The sequence below is a fragment of the Stylophora pistillata genome, chromosome 14 (assembly GCF_964205215.1).
Source record: "Stylophora pistillata chromosome 14, jaStyPist1.2, whole genome shotgun sequence".
In the NCBI taxonomy this organism is placed as follows: domain Eukaryota; kingdom Metazoa; phylum Cnidaria; class Anthozoa; order Scleractinia; family Pocilloporidae; genus Stylophora; species Stylophora pistillata.
In genome coordinates, this window is record NC_142532.1 from 11,770,634 (window position 1) to 11,787,049 (window position 16,416).

General features: G+C 39.9%; 1 protein-coding gene and 1 pseudogene across 2 annotated transcripts; both read right to left on the reverse strand.

Annotated features, from left to right (window-relative positions):
• Nucleotides 1–293: 293 nt before the first annotated feature.
• Nucleotides 294–3,331, reverse strand: LOC148716558 (melanocyte-stimulating hormone receptor-like). 2 transcript variants are annotated; one of them, XM_088744325.1, is made up of 2 exons: nt 1,147–3,331; nt 294–1,037 (listed from the first exon to the last, which is right to left on the reverse strand). In XM_088744325.1, exon 1 carries the CDS (start codon nt 3,198–3,200, stop codon nt 2,238–2,240), a length of 963 nt encoding a protein of 320 aa, XP_088600451.1. In that variant the 5' UTR covers nt 3,201–3,331; the 3' UTR covers nt 294–1,037; nt 1,147–2,237. The 2 variants fall into 2 exon arrangements, with proteins under 2 accessions (XP_088600451.1, XP_088600450.1); XM_088744324.1 differs by having other exon boundaries at nt 294–1,062.
• Nucleotides 3,332–8,752: 5,421 nt separating this feature from the next.
• Nucleotides 8,753–10,669, reverse strand: LOC148716559 (uncharacterized; annotated as a pseudogene).
• Between the last annotated feature and the right edge of the window lie 5,747 nt (nt 10,670–16,416).

Consider the following 16,416-nt stretch of genomic DNA (forward strand, 5'->3'; position numbering starts at 1 on the left):
AATTAAGAGGTCACAAAAAATACTCTAGCACAAATATCTTCTCCCTCTCTCCCTTCTCCCCTCCGCCCCCCTCTTAAATCTCGAGTCTCGAGATCGAGAGCTTGGGAATTTATTTGGGACGTAGCCTGGGGCAGGAAATATTATCCCTGCCCGAGGTCATTCTTGTTTTGCGAAACTCCGTTGGCCTACGAGCGGAGTTCCTGAGTAGCGCAGTTTAGCCTTATTTACAAATCACGAGCCAAAGTGCTTCATGTCACTCTTGCGGGAAAAATAAAAGATGGCGGACTCGAAGGCAAAATTATAAATTTTTATTTCGCTCTGGAGGAAGCCTAGTCTGTCTTCAGCCTAAGACAAAAATTGGGATATTAAGCGGTGGTAGACAGAGTAGAAGAATCCCTCAAGAGTTATCGAAACATGGTGTGTCTCGCGCATAACGAGCGGAGCAAACACGTAATTTCCACATTGGTCTTCGGGAAAGACCCGCCGATCGTGTAACCGTGTAACCAACAAAGCTTGATATTTGAGATGACATTTCGCATTGTTTGTTCGCAGTAAGGTATTGTTTACGATCAAATGGAAGGAACGTAGTAGAAGAGATTAATGGCAACGAAACTCAAGGGTTGTTGTTTGCAAAATATAAAGTGCAGCAAATATCAGCTCATATTTGTCACCGCAGAGGAAGTTTTGTCAAAGTTATTTGTTTCCTGGCCGGAAAAAAGAAAACTGCCTCACCATTTAACATAGCAGCTATTTGGGACGAGGCGACTGAGATAATTACACAAAACGGCGAAGTTATCGTCAGAAGAGACACTTAACATAGTGGATAACTTGTCACAATACGTTCGCCATACGTGTAACGAGAAGGATTCTAGTGTTCGTGGACGAAGGAAATCCAATAGGTAGCACGGAGACGCTGGGCAACAAGACCAACCAACACATCCGTTGTTGACAGACAACGATACAAGAGTTTGGACGGCGGATGGAGGCAAGATTCCTTATGAAGGGCAACAGGGATAAGAGAATTCCCAAGAAAAGCTCTGACGAAGAAAAGAATGTGCACCTCTGTAAAACAAAATTGATCGTTAATAAAACTCATCTACCAAAGATGTGGTAAAGCTAATTAATCAAAACTAAACTGTGATTCACCTCCTGTTCAATTTCATAAATTTGTTCCCGCTATCACCTCGCAGCTCAATAAACGGCTGATTCCCTTTACTTCAAAGTTACTTGTTATTGCAACGAGACATATTTCGTCTTAATGAATCAGCTCAGCAACAAGCTCTTTAATCGTTCTTTCCCAACAGCATCTCCATAAAAACTTCCTCAGATACGTTTGTTTTCTTAAATACGTTTATAACCTGCCAAGTACGTCACAGAGCGCGGGTGTCCTGCATTAATTATCTTTAATTCTGAAATGTGACTTGCAGTGGAAACAAAACCCCTTTTATTTGGAAAAAAAGGTAAATGATAAAGGAATAGGAATGTATAACAAATAAGTGCTCAAGTTTTCCCTTTGTTTTCGTTGCACCAATTTCTTGGACGAAAGCGATCAGTTATTTAGAGCATTAAAAAATAAACTTCCTTAGTAACGTCCTCTCACATGAATGCGGACACGAGTTCACCGTTCTGTCACAAGATATGTCAGTTCTCTATTGGGAGTACGGGAGAATGCCTTTTGTTAATTACCACTTTTCATCCTGTTTTACTAATAAATAACTCCGTGGCATTTCAGCCCGTCTTTATACTCAAAAGTGATTCAATTTTTTTTTTTATTCTAGACCCCAATAAACGATGAAAATATTAATTTCCCCGATTCAGGTCAGATGGACATTTTTCTAATGAGAAAAAAAATGAAGAATTAAAATGGCGTTGTGTCTTGGCTCGTTTTACAATATGGCGCTTTCATTTAGAAAGAACAAAGAAACCAAATTGTTTTACAATCAAGAAAAAAAATACTTCAACAGCTTTCGTTATACCCCAAACATTAAAATCAAACTAATGTCTCGTTCCTTTCTTACCATGCATTCATATCTTTTGTTTTCTTCTTGTTTAATTATGTACTGTCTTACTTAGGATAAGTGGTATTTTGTTTTGGTTCCCCGTCTTCCATATGGAAATAAACAATAACAGTAACAGCTTTTGCCCTTAGCAAATATCCTACGAGCTTCTAAAAAACCCTATAACTTTAAAATTCAGCATTTAAGGTATTTCAAATACGACCCCAACACAAAAGGGATCTAACTCCGTGTACAGCAAAGTGCTTGCCTGACTGTCTGCTTTACAGCTTGTCTTACTTCACTGATCTTCCAACAGTAAAGAAACGGATTTAACGTCGCGTTAAAGTACAGTAAGACATCTGCTATTTCCCTAATGACCCAGAAGTGCAATGGGTATGTCTTACTATGGCTGAGCACAATTTGCACCACAAAACGTGGTGCATAACAAACAATTACTGCTATTTGCACCCACAGTGCACTGTAAACCGCCTTTCTGTATCGCGCCATGTTCAGTGCATTTGCTTGGCTCGGGTGTTGTTGAGCATGCATATGATCTTGTACTTGAGCTCGATAGTGACCAAGAGCGTACAATATTTTTGTGTATGAGGTGGTTGAGATAATCAGGCAAATTGGGATAGATATGTGGCCGCACAAAACGGCTATACGGTAATCAAAAATGGCACTTAAAGAAATACCAAGAGTTAAAACCCAAATGGTAGCTGCAATTATATAGGTGCGCTTCAAAGTTACAATTTGTTTGTATCTCAGACCCAACAACAGGGCGAGAAGTCTGACCACGCTTATGGCCGTCATCGTCAATAAAGACACTCCACATAACACATAGGCTGTAATGTGTACCGCGTTATCTGTGTATCGGAGAATCCTCCTGTTTTGGAGAGTCCAGGAATCGAAAAAGGTCACCGTAGCATGGAGAGGATGTGCAACAAGGCCAACCAACAGATCAGCTGTTGCCAGACAGCGATACAAGAGTTTGGACGGTGGATGGAGGGAAGTTTCCTTGTTAAGGGAAACAAGGATCAGAGAATTCCCAAGAAATGCTGTGACGGAGAGGAGAATGTGCACCGCTGACGAAGACATAGATCGTTGATGCAACTCATCCTCCAAAGAGGTGGATAAAGCCAATTCTTCAAAACTGGTGTCCATCTGTACTTCGCTTCCTGTAAAATGTGTTGTGGCCATCATTTCGCAGCTCTAGAAACGGGTCATTACCTTCTCCCCGTAAGTTTTGTTTTGTTTAAAACGAGAGATATTTCGTCTAAACAGGAACTGCTCGGCCACAAGCACTTAAATCATACTTTGTAAGTATCATCTCCCTAGAAACTTCTTCAGATGCATGTAATGTCTTTTAATGCGCATGCGAACTGCCAACTACGTCATAGAGTTCCATGAGGGTTTCCTGCCATCATTATTTTTAGTAGTCTTCTATTGAATTTCATTCGTCTTCTTTTTAAAGGTCTCCAGATAGAGCTAAAATGTTTAACCAATAGAAAACAATGGGATATTATTTTATCTTGGTTTAACCTAATACACCGGTACACCTTCCCTTTCCCTTGAAAGGAGTAGTTCGTCAAATTATATGCAAAACCAAGTGTTTACTTTCCTAATGGGAGCAAAGTCTGAATCCTGCTACTAATAAAAAAAACCAAAAGTTTTATTACTAAACAGGCGTTGGCCAAACTCTCATCTTCCATTTAGATCTGAATGAGCCTTAAGGACAATCATATACAAATGAGACATGGTAAGAAAGAAAAAAAGAAACATTTTTTTAGAAGGAAACGATCGGGTATTTATATCCTTAAAATGGAAGCTTTACTATTAACGTTCACTTAGCTAACTGCGAATACGAACTCATAATAGACACATCAATATTTTACTAGGTATTCGGTAGAATGCCTTGCGTTAATTAACAATCTTTATGTGTGACGTGGTATTTAAGTATTGGAAAATCTTCAAGTCTTCAAGAGTCCAGGGATCCAAAAAGTTCAGTGTAGGATAGAGAGGCTGGCCAATAATAATACCAAGCAACAGATCAGTTGTTGACATACAACGATACAAGATTTTGGACGGCAGGTGGAGGGCAGCAAGGACAAGAAAATTGTAAGAAATGCTGTAACGGAGGGGAAAAACTCAAGCGAGTCTCTGGTGTCTGGGACCAGTTCCAGAGTGGCGAAAGAAACCGCCTCCTTAAAATAGCTTCGCGTCTTATTGCTTCCCGATTTTGAAAACAGACATGATCAGTTTCTGTAAAATTCCAGTGTACTTAAGTAAAGTTAAGTTTAATTATTACTTCACTTGAATTAAGCTTAAGATTATAGGATTTCTGCTGTGTATAGGGTTTCTATGATACTGTAGTACCAATTGTTTTCTATTTCCATTTAGCTGCCCTTTACCTGTTGAAATGGCACGACGTTATTCATTTGGATTTACATTCATTAATAGGTCCATATCATATAATTGAAGTTGAAACTCGATTCTTTATTAGCAATGGAAAATTGAAAAGAAAACGTTTCAGCCGGCGATTGTTTTACTTGGTCTTGGAAAATATCGAATTCGTGAAAATATCCGAAAGCACCAAGCAATTGAAATTTGAATAGTTTTCTAAAATAATTGCGTTAAATTTCTACTAAATGAAGTTTTGTAGCTTTTTCCTCTCCGTTTCGCATGGCGGGATGTAAGGCCACCAAACCATTTGCATTTTTATTTTCTCCACGCTCTCTTTCTTTTGACTGCCGATTCAAAGTGATTGTTTTTAACAATCGCGAGAAAAAGTTAGGATATTAAACCCTATGATATTATTTCCTTTCTTCGTCGGGTTGATTAGATAACAAAAAAGTTTTTGTATTAAACAAGCTGCAATGTACACAGCATGTAATTGTATTCTTGTATTTGCAATACTCTCACGCGTTTTAACCACACTCCTTTGATCACGCGTGTCACATCTTATATGAAAGTCAACTGAACGTTTTTTTTAATCATTGATTGCGATCGGAAATGATGGTACCTAGGATTTATCAAAACTCGCTGAAAAATGATTTGATTCTCATTTTATTAGGAACATTTACTAAAAGCCTTCCTCATAAACGTTTACTCTTAAAACTACGCCCACAAAATGCCTCTTCATTGATAAATATTGTTTGAGATCATGGTTGTACCTTATATTTACATTACTAATTGAATGGAGACGAGTTTGTGGGTAAAAAATGAAAAACGTTTGTGAAATTTTATGCAGAAAAGAGGCGGGAATCTATTGTAGCCTACTACTACTTGTCTGTCTGAAATTTAATCTATGATAAATTACCATCAAGACTCAAACATACAGACATCTGCCGGTGATTGTATGAATGTTATTACGCACGTAAGATGAAACTCCAACTAAGCGCTATGTTCAATTTCAAAAATACGAGAGATTTTGAAAAGAACTCCATAATGCGCCGATCTCTACCTAGGATTTATCAAAACTCTCTGAAAAATCATTTAATTCTCATTTTATAAAGAACATTTACTAGAAGACTTCCGCATAAACGTCTACTCTTAAAACGACGCCCACAAATGCCTTTTAATTTATAAATATGACAACTTTTCTACTTGAGATCATGGCTGTACCTTACATTTACATTGCTAATTGAATGGGGACAGTTTGTGGGTAAAAGATGAATTAAGTTTGTGACATTTTATGCAGCATGCGCATAGAGGCGGGAATCTATTGTAGCCTACTACTACGTGTTTGTCTGAAGTTTAATCTATGAATAAATTACCATCAAGACTCGGGTGAGATGAAACTCCAACTGAGCGCTATGTTCAGTTTCGAAATCACGAGAGATTCTGAAAAGAACTCCACAACGCGCCGATCTGTTCGAAGCTTCAAATCCCCTCCCCCCGAAAAACACATGGGCATTTGTCTGTCGTCTATGCCCGGCGGATGGTAAACTTGAACCTTGTCTATGTGAGGTGGGGAATTGAACCGGAAGTGTCAAGTCTTCTCTGCGTAATACGCGTGTTTTACTGGACGAGTTTATAGAGAAAGAGTCTGCTTCTGTGAGCGAATAGCTTAGAAATTTTTAAAATTTTTGAAATTGTAAATTGGCCACCGTAAAGAGTTAAAAATTAGACGTTTCGAGCGTTAGCCCTTCGTCAGAACCATTCGCTCTGACGAAGGGCTAACGCTTGAAACGTCAGCTTTTTAAAAACCGAGGTGTCTATTATAGACTTTGCATGAACCGTTTTTAGCCATCGAGAAATAGTGTCAGTTGAAACTGGTTCGTAAGGCTTTTGGAACTCTCAAGCAGCTGGTTACTCCTTTTCCGAAGCTCACTTATAACATAACCAAAGTAAAGCGCGCGCTCTGATTGGTCAATTTAGCGTCCCCCATTTGCCCATGGTTGTACGCTGCTGACGTGAGCGAATGTAAAGACTATTTTTCCGCGCGCGCTTGTCTTTTTCTGGTCACGTAAGATTTGTTAAACAAAAGGGAACTCTTTAGCTACAATGTGTTAATGTTATGTTATAAAACAAATGGTAAACACCACACCGTACACTATTGAGTTATGGATGCACTTGGGAGGTTTGCTAAGCACTCAAGAAGCTAGAGTCGCTCTCGGCTATCGCCTCGAGCGACTCTTACGCTTCTTTCGTGCTTAGCAACCTCCCGCGTGCATCCATAACTCAATAGTGTACGCTGTGGTGTTTACCATTTGTTAATTGTCGTATTTTGACGTATTCAGATAGGCAAACAAGAGGACACAAACGGCTGTCAGGTGAGTAGGCTGTGAATTTTAATGCTGAAACATGCTTGTTTGGTCGAGAGATCCTTAAAAGGTTGTGAATGGTGAACATACAGCTATCATGCTTCGATACCATACCCCTGCTGAGAGATAGCAAATGTGGTGTCTGACATCTCTGTCCAGACAACAATGCTAAAAGCATTGTAGTTTTGTAGGTGAGATGCTTCAAAGTTAAATCCTGAGGTGGGCAAAGGTTTGACAGATACGTCAGGACAGTATTGACATTCCAAATGTTCTTGTATTTGGGTAAAGACGGCTTTAATTCAAACACCGCTTTAAGGAAAAGACGCCCTGGGGTGGGCATCAAAGGAGGTAACGATCATCAGACAAGGTAACGATGGATGAGACAGCACTCCATGCAGTATTGATAGCACTGTATCCTATGCCAGAATCATATAGTTCAGGAAGAAAATTGATTCCATCCTCACAGAGGGACAAACGGGATCAATGCCCCTTGAACTAGAGTAGCACCCCCATTTTTGAAGGTAAGTAGCATTTGCTTTCTAGTGCCTGATTGTTCCATGACTGCGGTAGCTGTCGTCGAAAAGCCTTTGCCATTGATGTATCTCCAGACAAGTGGCACAGAATCAGACTCAGTTTCTTGTGAAGTGGGTGGGGTTCCTGTGGGCTGCTCGGCAGAAACAGAGTGTCTCTTTCCCTTAGAAGTTGTATTGGTACTCGGATTAACATCTGCATTAACCTGGGCCACCACGGTTGGGTTGGCTATTTTGGTAAAAGTAGGAGCCCTGCTGTTTTCTTTTCTTGAATCTTCTGGAGAACTATTGTTATGAGAATAAAGGGCAGAAAAGCATAAAATAAGTGATTCTGCCATGATATTTTGAAAGAATTGATAGCAAAAGCTGCAGGGTTTGCTCGATAGGAGACATAAGATGTGATCTGGAGGCAAATAGGTTTGGGGTAACACTGAGCTTGGCGCAAGCATTTGTGAAAATATTTCTTCTTTAAACACCATTCAGTACACCTCCGGCATGTACGCGACTCTCTGTCTGCCTCAATATTGTCACACTCTGGTATTCGAGCCATAGTAAGCCATATATCTTTCTCAGTACACTCAGTCCATATATCTTTTATCAGCTTATTTGGTTTAGGGGAGTGGCTTGTACCCATGGTGGATTCCGTGGTTGTATTGTCAACCATGACCTTGACATGTTTGCTATGAGTCAAGGTACGGAATGATTTTAAGGCAAACAACACAGCTAATATTTCAAGAAAGTTAATGTGCTCTTTAGTCTCCTTAGCCGCCCATAGTTCCCCAGTTGAAGAATCACTGGTTGCTGCACCTCAACCCTGTTTTGAGGCATCAGAACTAATTGTAATATCTACGTCTCCTCCACTTATCGGGTCGGATGCCGACTGGATTGAGTCAATCCACCACTTAAGCTTTTCTCTTGCTTGGCTGGATAGACACAGTTTGGCATCGAAGTTTCATTTTTCAGTTTTAAGGGCTGCAGTTTTGTCTCTTTCTAAAATGGCGGTAGTGGAGGGGTCCGTAGGCAACCCGAGGGAAATTTGACACCATAAGCTCCTGGACCTTGGCTACTTCTCTAATAGTAGGGTTTTTGCAGTTAAACAGGTCAGGAGCTGCCTGTTTTGGCTTAAGAGACTTCTCAGGGGTGAGGCAAAGTAGCATGGAAACTGTGTCTAGAATGAATCCCAGAAATACTAGTTTTTAAGTTGGGATGAACACTGACTTTTCAGGTTGTACTGCAAAGCCCAAAGAATCCAATAGTTTGACTGTGTCACCAATATTTTTGCACTTTCAGCTCAGGCTGACCCCACTAACCAAGAGTCATCTATATAACCTGAAGAAAAGTGACCAAGCTCTCGGAGGGTGGCAAATACTGGTTTCATTAGCTTGGCAAATTTTCTGGGACAGAAGGCTAACCCATTGGGAAGACATGTAAACTTAAATAACATGTTGTCCCATTTAACAAATGGTAAACACCACAGCGTACACTATTGAGTTATGGATGCACGCGGGAGGTTGCTAAGCACGAAGGAAGCGTAAGAGTCGCTCGAGGCGATAGCCGAGAGCGACTCTAGCTTCTTGAGTGCTTAGCAAACCTCCCAAGTGCATCCATAACTCAATAGTGTACGGTGTGGTGTTTACCATTTGTTTTATAACATAACATTGATACATTGTAGCTAAAGAGTTCCCTTTTATTTAACAAATCTTACGTGACCAGAAAAAACAAGCGCGCGCGGAAAAATAGTCTTTGCATTCGCTCACGTCAGCAGCGTACACCCATGGGCAAATGGGGGACGCTAAATTGACCAATCAGAGCGCGCGCTTTACTTTGGTTATGTTATAATTAAATTTGAGGTACTTCTGGTGTGGCTTTGCAATAGGTACCAAAAAGTAAGCGTCCTTCAAATCAATAGTCGCCATGTAGCAATTCGGGATAATGAGCCTGATTGCTGTCCAAACTGAGTCCATTTTGAAATGTTGGTATTAATCGTGCTTGTTGAAGTTTTTCAAATTTAATATCATTCGATATGATCCATCTTTTTTATTTGCCACAAAAATTGGCGAAATGTATTCCCTACTTTCATGGTGGGTGGGTATCAGGACATCTTTGTCAAGCCGGCAATTTTTGAAATTCAGTTTCTATAACCAGTGAGTCACTGAAGTTGAATGTTTTCCTTTTGGGGCCCAAGTTCTTTGGGGACTGTGTGGAAATTCATTATACTAACTTTTATTTCCTTCCATTTGTCAAGAATAAATGCCAGTTGGCCGCCCTTAAAGCTCTGCACCTTCTTAGCAAAATAATGTTTCATATGGGTCTAAAACAACAAAAGGTTATTAGCCTCTAAACTATCAAGTGTGTCAGCGGAAATCGTTGCTGCTTCTTCCCCTTGTCCTGCCGTCGGAAGCAGGGTTTTGGGGGTGGCTTCGAGTTCCACTGACGACCTTTCGATAAAGCTGAAAAAATTTTGCTTTGCCGATCAGATATTTGTTAGTTACGTGAAGGCTGTCCCATCATGTTTTTGTGGCGATTCCTAACTGCTGTGGTACTTACCCTGTTGGATACTTGTATATTTATTGTTCAGTTGAGTTTGCAGGTCGTTTCCAAACAGCACAGCTGTTACTGGAACACGTGGAGCTCACAGGGCGGCATAATCTTTATTTAGATGCGGTTTGACTGACTCCCTACGACGGTGGGACAGGTCGACATGTGCGTGCCCTATCAGAACGGCCGCATCTGTGTTCAATCTTATAAGTTTCTGAATGTCAGAGTCTGACTTCGGTTGCTTCGAATTCTTCAATTCTAGCAGCATCTCAATGGATTTGTAGAGTACAGCGCCAGCAGTATCAACCGCTTTCTGGGTTGAGCTGGACCTGAGGTGCTGTTATTCTACTGAGTGGCTCAGTTTATCCCAGATTTCAGGATTAATCCGCGGTGTTGTGAGAGTGTCGCAGCTCGCCGAGCGTAAATATTTTGCCAACTTATCCTTTAGTCTAGAGTCTGGCAATCTCTTAGACAACGGTTTGTTAATAAATTCAGTCAATTATTTCTCAGCAACCGGCGCCGGACCTGATTCGTCTGCGTTGAGAAAATCTTCCGCGATTTCCGACAACAATGGGTCATTGTCGCCGTCGCTTTCCTCGAGTCGAGCACGTGGTTTTTCTTTAGAAGTTTTATCGGCTTCAGTACCACAAAGGGCCTGAATTTCCTAGCCCGAGTCATCTCCATCGGCATCGAACCGTCAGAAGCACTCATTTCGTCTTTGAAATTGTAAGCTTTGAATTGATAAACGCATAAGAAACGGTGATGGTCAATTTTATTCTCTACGCTGACCTACACGCTGTTTACAAGTAGTGCTAATATCTCTAAAACTCTTAAACATTATGGACAGATGGACATTTCTATTATAACAAAACAAATGAAAGTTTAAAACTGGCGTTGTGACTTGGCTCGTATGACAATATGGCGCTAACGTCAAGCGCTTTCATTTAAAAAGAACAAAGAATCCAAAGTGTTACAATTAAAACTTCAACAGCCCTCCTTTTTACCCCATATTTTAGTGTAAGACAAGAAACTAAGATTAAACATCTCGTTCCTTTCTATACCATGCGTGCATATCTTATGTTTTGTTTTTGTTTAAATGTGTACTGTCGTATTTAGGAAAAGAAGTATTATGTTACGATTCCCCGCATCATTGAATACAATCTCGCATTCTGATTGGTTAAGGAAGCGAAGAATTGTTAGTGTGGAATTAAAAACGAGGCTAAGTAATATTTGTTTCGCATCTACGTAAGTACAACAACTATCGTCAAATTGTTACAAAGTTTTGTTACTAAGTCAATTTGAAATGTTTTCAAAACCACTGTAGCCTTTTAAAGAGCCAAAGACAAAAAAAGCGTTTTTCAAAGTGAGCCTGAGGCTCTTCCTTTTTTAAAATGAACTTTAAATTCCTCACGAAAACCCTCTTTCGCTCGCGACGACGCGAAAGCGAGAAAATCCTGTCGGTGAACAAGGCCCAGAAAAACAATCTCCGAGCTAACAGGTCACGCCAACCCAGGTTCAATATCCACCTACAGCCATAATCTTCTAGAAAAACAACGAAGGATGTCAAGCAAGTTGGCTGGGTTTTCATCAAGTACCACTACGACTGTCACACTTGCCAACGCCAGCGGCGGTCCACGCACTGAAGATTTGCGAGAAGTTTAAGTCAACAGCCCTGCACTTCCATCAGTAGCTAGTTGGCAATAACACAACGGCAATGAATAACGGCGGTGATGGCCTAACAGCGAGAGTTCTAAGTGGGCTGTTCACCAATGTATCGTTCAACAACTCTCCAATGAATATTCATTACTTGACGAGGGAATTCCGCATTAAATTGCACTTTAAAACTGATATCGCACTCATCGCTTCGCGATTCGTGCAATATCGGTTTTCAAGTGCAATTTATGCGGAATTCACGAGTGAAGTAATGGATTTTCCTTGAATCGCATAACTGAATAAAAACGAGAAAAGAAAGGAAACGGCATTACTTAAAATTGTTATGTTTACGTAGATGCGAAACAATATCACTCAGCCTCGTTTTCAACTCGCAATTCCACGTTAAATACCTCACTTCGTTAACCAATCAGAATGCGAGATTTGATTCAATGATGCGATTCTTCTATCAACTTCCAGTCAAATGTTCATCCCAACGATTCAGCTAATGGCAGTTGCCTGCAGTGAATTTCTACGAATAAAAAGATCGAATATTTTGGACTTTTCTTGAAAAACTTCTTTGTTTTTAAAGGAATAAAATATCGATCAATACACTATTTACACATCAAGTACTTTCCTTATGTTAATCGCGATGTTAAACTTTCAGTGCTTTCGCTTGCACACTTCATTTCTTTCATCAGTTTTGCCACCAAAGAGGTAAAAAGTGTAAATTATTTTCCTTCTCGAGCAAATTATTTGGAAATTTGAAAAAAAGATGTTAAAAATAAACGGCTTGTGAATTCAGTGAAATACCATCATTATTCTTAGATAGTGTGAAGCTTGTTTAAAAAGTTTGAAAACGAATGTAAAAACAAGCACAAGGTTCAAATAAAAATGTCGAAGGTTCAGACGGTGTACGACTCCCCTTGCTTCCTATTCTCTAACGCAGTAACAGTTCTGACAGTTGACTTCGAAATAGCTTTCTGGAGTACACGCTCAGGATAAAAACAAACAATATTATTGCAGTTTTTTTGTTTTCTTATTTTTATTCAGTCATGCGATTCAAGGAAACTTCATTACCTGACTCGTGAATTCCGCGTTAAATTGCACTTGAAAACCGATATCGCACGAATCGCGTTGTTGTGTCACAACGAGTCACATGACAACGATGTGTTAGCCATTCGCTTCTATGTCTTACTATCGTCAGGCTAATGCTAAAAAAAAGAACAAAAAAACAGATGGTAGACCTACAACATTGATTTTTAATAAATGTTTGATGCTATTTACATTTTTTTACATTCAAACAGGATCTAATTTTAAGGTAATGTAAAGTCTGTACTACAAACAAGTCCTCGATGCAGGCAAAACAAGAACTCGTTTTCAGTTTTCCATCTTTATTGCTCGCTATCCCACAATGCCCACAGGTAATCCAGCTACAATCTCTACAGATACGCGTTTAATATAGATTTTCCGGAGAAAAACTCAATAAAAACCAGTCGTAATCATAGTTTTATTTCAAACTTTGTCTTTGATACATTCAAGAGGTCACAAAACACACTCTAGCACAAAGATCTTCTCCCCCTCTCCCCTCTCCCCCCCCCCCCCACAAAAAATAGATAAACAACCTCGAGAGCTCGAGAATTTCTTTGGGACTTAGCCTGGGGCAGGGAATATTACCTCTGCCCGAGGTCATTCATGTTTTGCGAAACTCCGTTCGCTTATGAGCGGAGTTCCTGAGTAACGCAGTTTAGCCCTATCTACTAATCAATAGCCAAACTGCTTCATGTCACTCTTGCGGGAGTTCCGAGTCCCTTTGGTGTCTGGGACCAGTTCCAGAGTAGCGAAATATTGGGAAACCGTCTCCTTAAAAGAGCCTCGTGTCTTATTGCTCCCCGATTTTGTAAATACACACGACTAGTCTTTATAAAATTCCAGTTCAGTTAACTTGGCTGAACTGGAATTGTACTGAGTAGAGTTGAAGTCAATTACTACCTTAATTTAATTAAGCTCAAGGTCATACAATTTCGAATAAGATATCCTTTGACACAATATTCGCAGTGGCGTGTTTTTAGGTTAGGTTTAATATAGGGTTTCTATGATACTGTAGTACCAAGTACAGTAATATGAACTAGGTCTGTATAGGTTTTCTATGATGCTGTAGTTAGTTGTTATTAAAAGAGGAGTTTACAAAATACAAATCGTGTCTTCATATGGTTAATTTACCTTGTTTTGGTCATCTTTCTATTTCTCATTTCTCTAACGACGATCGTGAACACGGATCATCTGTGACCACTGATGCAATATCAAAATAATTGCGCTGATAAATTGTAAACGAAGCGCGGCCACGATGACAGGCGACAAAAACATAACGAGGGTCTTTGAGTTATAGACATCACGTTGGTAAAAACAGTAGGGTGAGGAGCTCGGTTAAGGTAGCAAACTCGGCTATGGTAGCAAACTCGGCTATTGTAGCAAACTCGGTTATGGTAGCAAACTCGGCTATGGTAGCAAACTCGGCTATGGTAGCAAACTCGGTTATGGTAGCAAACTCGGCTATGGTAGCAAACTCGGTTATGGTAGCAAACTCGGTTATGGTAGCAAACTCGGTTATGGTAGCAAACTCGGTTATGGTAGCAAACTCGGCCTGTGGGTAGCGAACATGTGGCAAACTTGAACGTAATGAACTCGTCAAGTAGCGAAACCACCGTAAATCTCAAGGATAATAGAACTTTCTAGAGTCAGGAGAGGAAAATGTTGACCATCGTCAATTGTATTATTGTTGTCTTGCGATTTTGGTTGTGTCACAATAAAACTTACTTGCCCCTCTCCCCTCCCCCATAAATATCTTTAGTATTCTAATGTCATATTAAGCGTAAAAGAAATTATTCTGCGAGCGCGCGTCCTTCGATCCTCCTAGAAAATCGCAGGAAGGATATTTCTACGAAAGATGGAACAGAGAATTTATTCTAAAGCGTCAATTAAAGTGCTAAGTGAAACCCATGAAAAACCCACTGAGCGTTAGTCCTAGTAAAGGGTATGCGGGAACCACACGAGGTAAAGAAAAACTTCTTGTGACCTGGGTGGGAATCAAACTTTACCTCGTGTGGTTCCCGTATACCCTTTGCAAGGGCTAACGCTCAGTGGGGTTTTCATCGGTTTCACTTAGCACTTTAATTTACGCTTCATAGTTAATTCTCTGTTCCATCATTTGTGTTCTTAGTGCTACGCGGCACAACATTTATATGTACTCCTATACTTCTACGAAAGCTTGGTTAGATACACTAAACTCGTTGTTTTTAATACTGAAGTTGTTTTTTCCACGCGGTACCGAGACGCCTTTTAGCAGTTAGAGAGTTTAAAAATGCATTCTAGCATATGTGACGTTTTTATCCCTACGAGCTTTAAAACCAGGTTTCGAACCTTCGTAAATTTTTCGGGCATTTCCTTATTCCTAGATGATTATAACCAAAATGCATATCAGCAGTTTCGTGACTTCTCCTTTTATATATAACTTCGGTTAAAAAATCTAACTACTTATCCTTGAGTCGGGAAGCCGCTGATTTTTCAGTCCGCGCCGATTGTTTTTGACGCGGAGGCATGATATGAAGCCTTTGTTACATGGAAAGTCAATCGTTCATGTCATTTCTCCTCCGGTTTCACTTTTGGAAGATCAAGTTCGTTTTCTTAAATCTGCGGGAATTACAGTGGAGTTTATCTCTTCTCGGGGAGGAACGAAAAAGATCAGACTCGAGAGAGAGAGGCGGAAATGGAACCTATTGTTTGGATGGCTGTATTCATTTGTTAGAGAGTTAACTATTCTTTTGCGAGATTACATTTGGTTCTACATTTTGAAAAAGCTTAAAAGCGGCTCTGGTGCCCAAGAAGTATTACTTACGAGTGCAAAAAACTTTCGCACCCCAAGAAGCATGCGCCTCGTAGCGAACATAAGCATTCAGAGGATTATTGGAGAATCGACTGCACTGATAGCAGCGGTCGGCTTCACACAGATGTACAGCGTTATGTACAACGTCGAAAAACCGTTCTTTACCGATATGCACCTGACGATGGAATTTTTTATCCGTGTTACCATTGGCTTAAGCGTTGATTTTGTCTTCAACTCGTTCACGTATTGGCTCCAAATGTTCCATTTCAATGTCGCTGTGGTGTGAGTCTGGAGGTAAAAATGTAAAAGCACATGATAGCTTGTGTCGTTTTCTTCCACTCGGACGATGTGCTTCTTTACCAAACATTTGTTCCCGTTTGTGGAATTGAAACATTCGTCTGCAGAAGCAAACCGCCATCTCAATTCTACAGGTCCATTTTCTAGATTCTAATGGAACAGGCTTAATTTGAGTGCCGAAACGAATTCCAGTTTCATTTACTGCTTTAAATAGTTGAGTCATTACAGAAGATTTCAATTTACTAAAAACTTAATGAATCGTTTTACATTTATTTACATACTTGTCCCTCAGTTTGAACAGCGGGAAACTTATTAGGCCTCTGACTTCAACTGACAGCTGGCGCAAGCGCCTCTAGATCTTGACAAAATATTTTTGCAATTTCAAACTTTTTTCGGGATCTCACAAAGAATCTTGAATTGCAAGTTATTTTGGGTTTTTGGAAATATTATTTTTGTATCCAACAATTCATGGCGTGCGGGAGAGACAAGACACGCTTTACTGAGCTTGTTTGCACGCGTCGATCAATATCGCTTGCGTCTAACACAGCCTTTCACTCTGTGTGAAGTTCTTTTTATTCATTGTTGAAAAGAAGAAGATTTTAACTTGAATTCATAGTACAATAAATATTTGAAGGACGATGGTGAGTAGAGCCTGTAAGAAAGAATCATATTACTATCATCTTTTTGTTTTTTTTCACATATGTCATAACATACATTTTGGTTGATATCTCATACAAAGGGACACCCTGTTATTG

Coding starts and splice junctions, on each gene's coding strand:
- LOC148716558 (XM_088744325.1), bottom strand. CDS start 3,200: ATGATGGCCACAACACATTTTACAGGAAGCGAAGTACAGATGGACACC.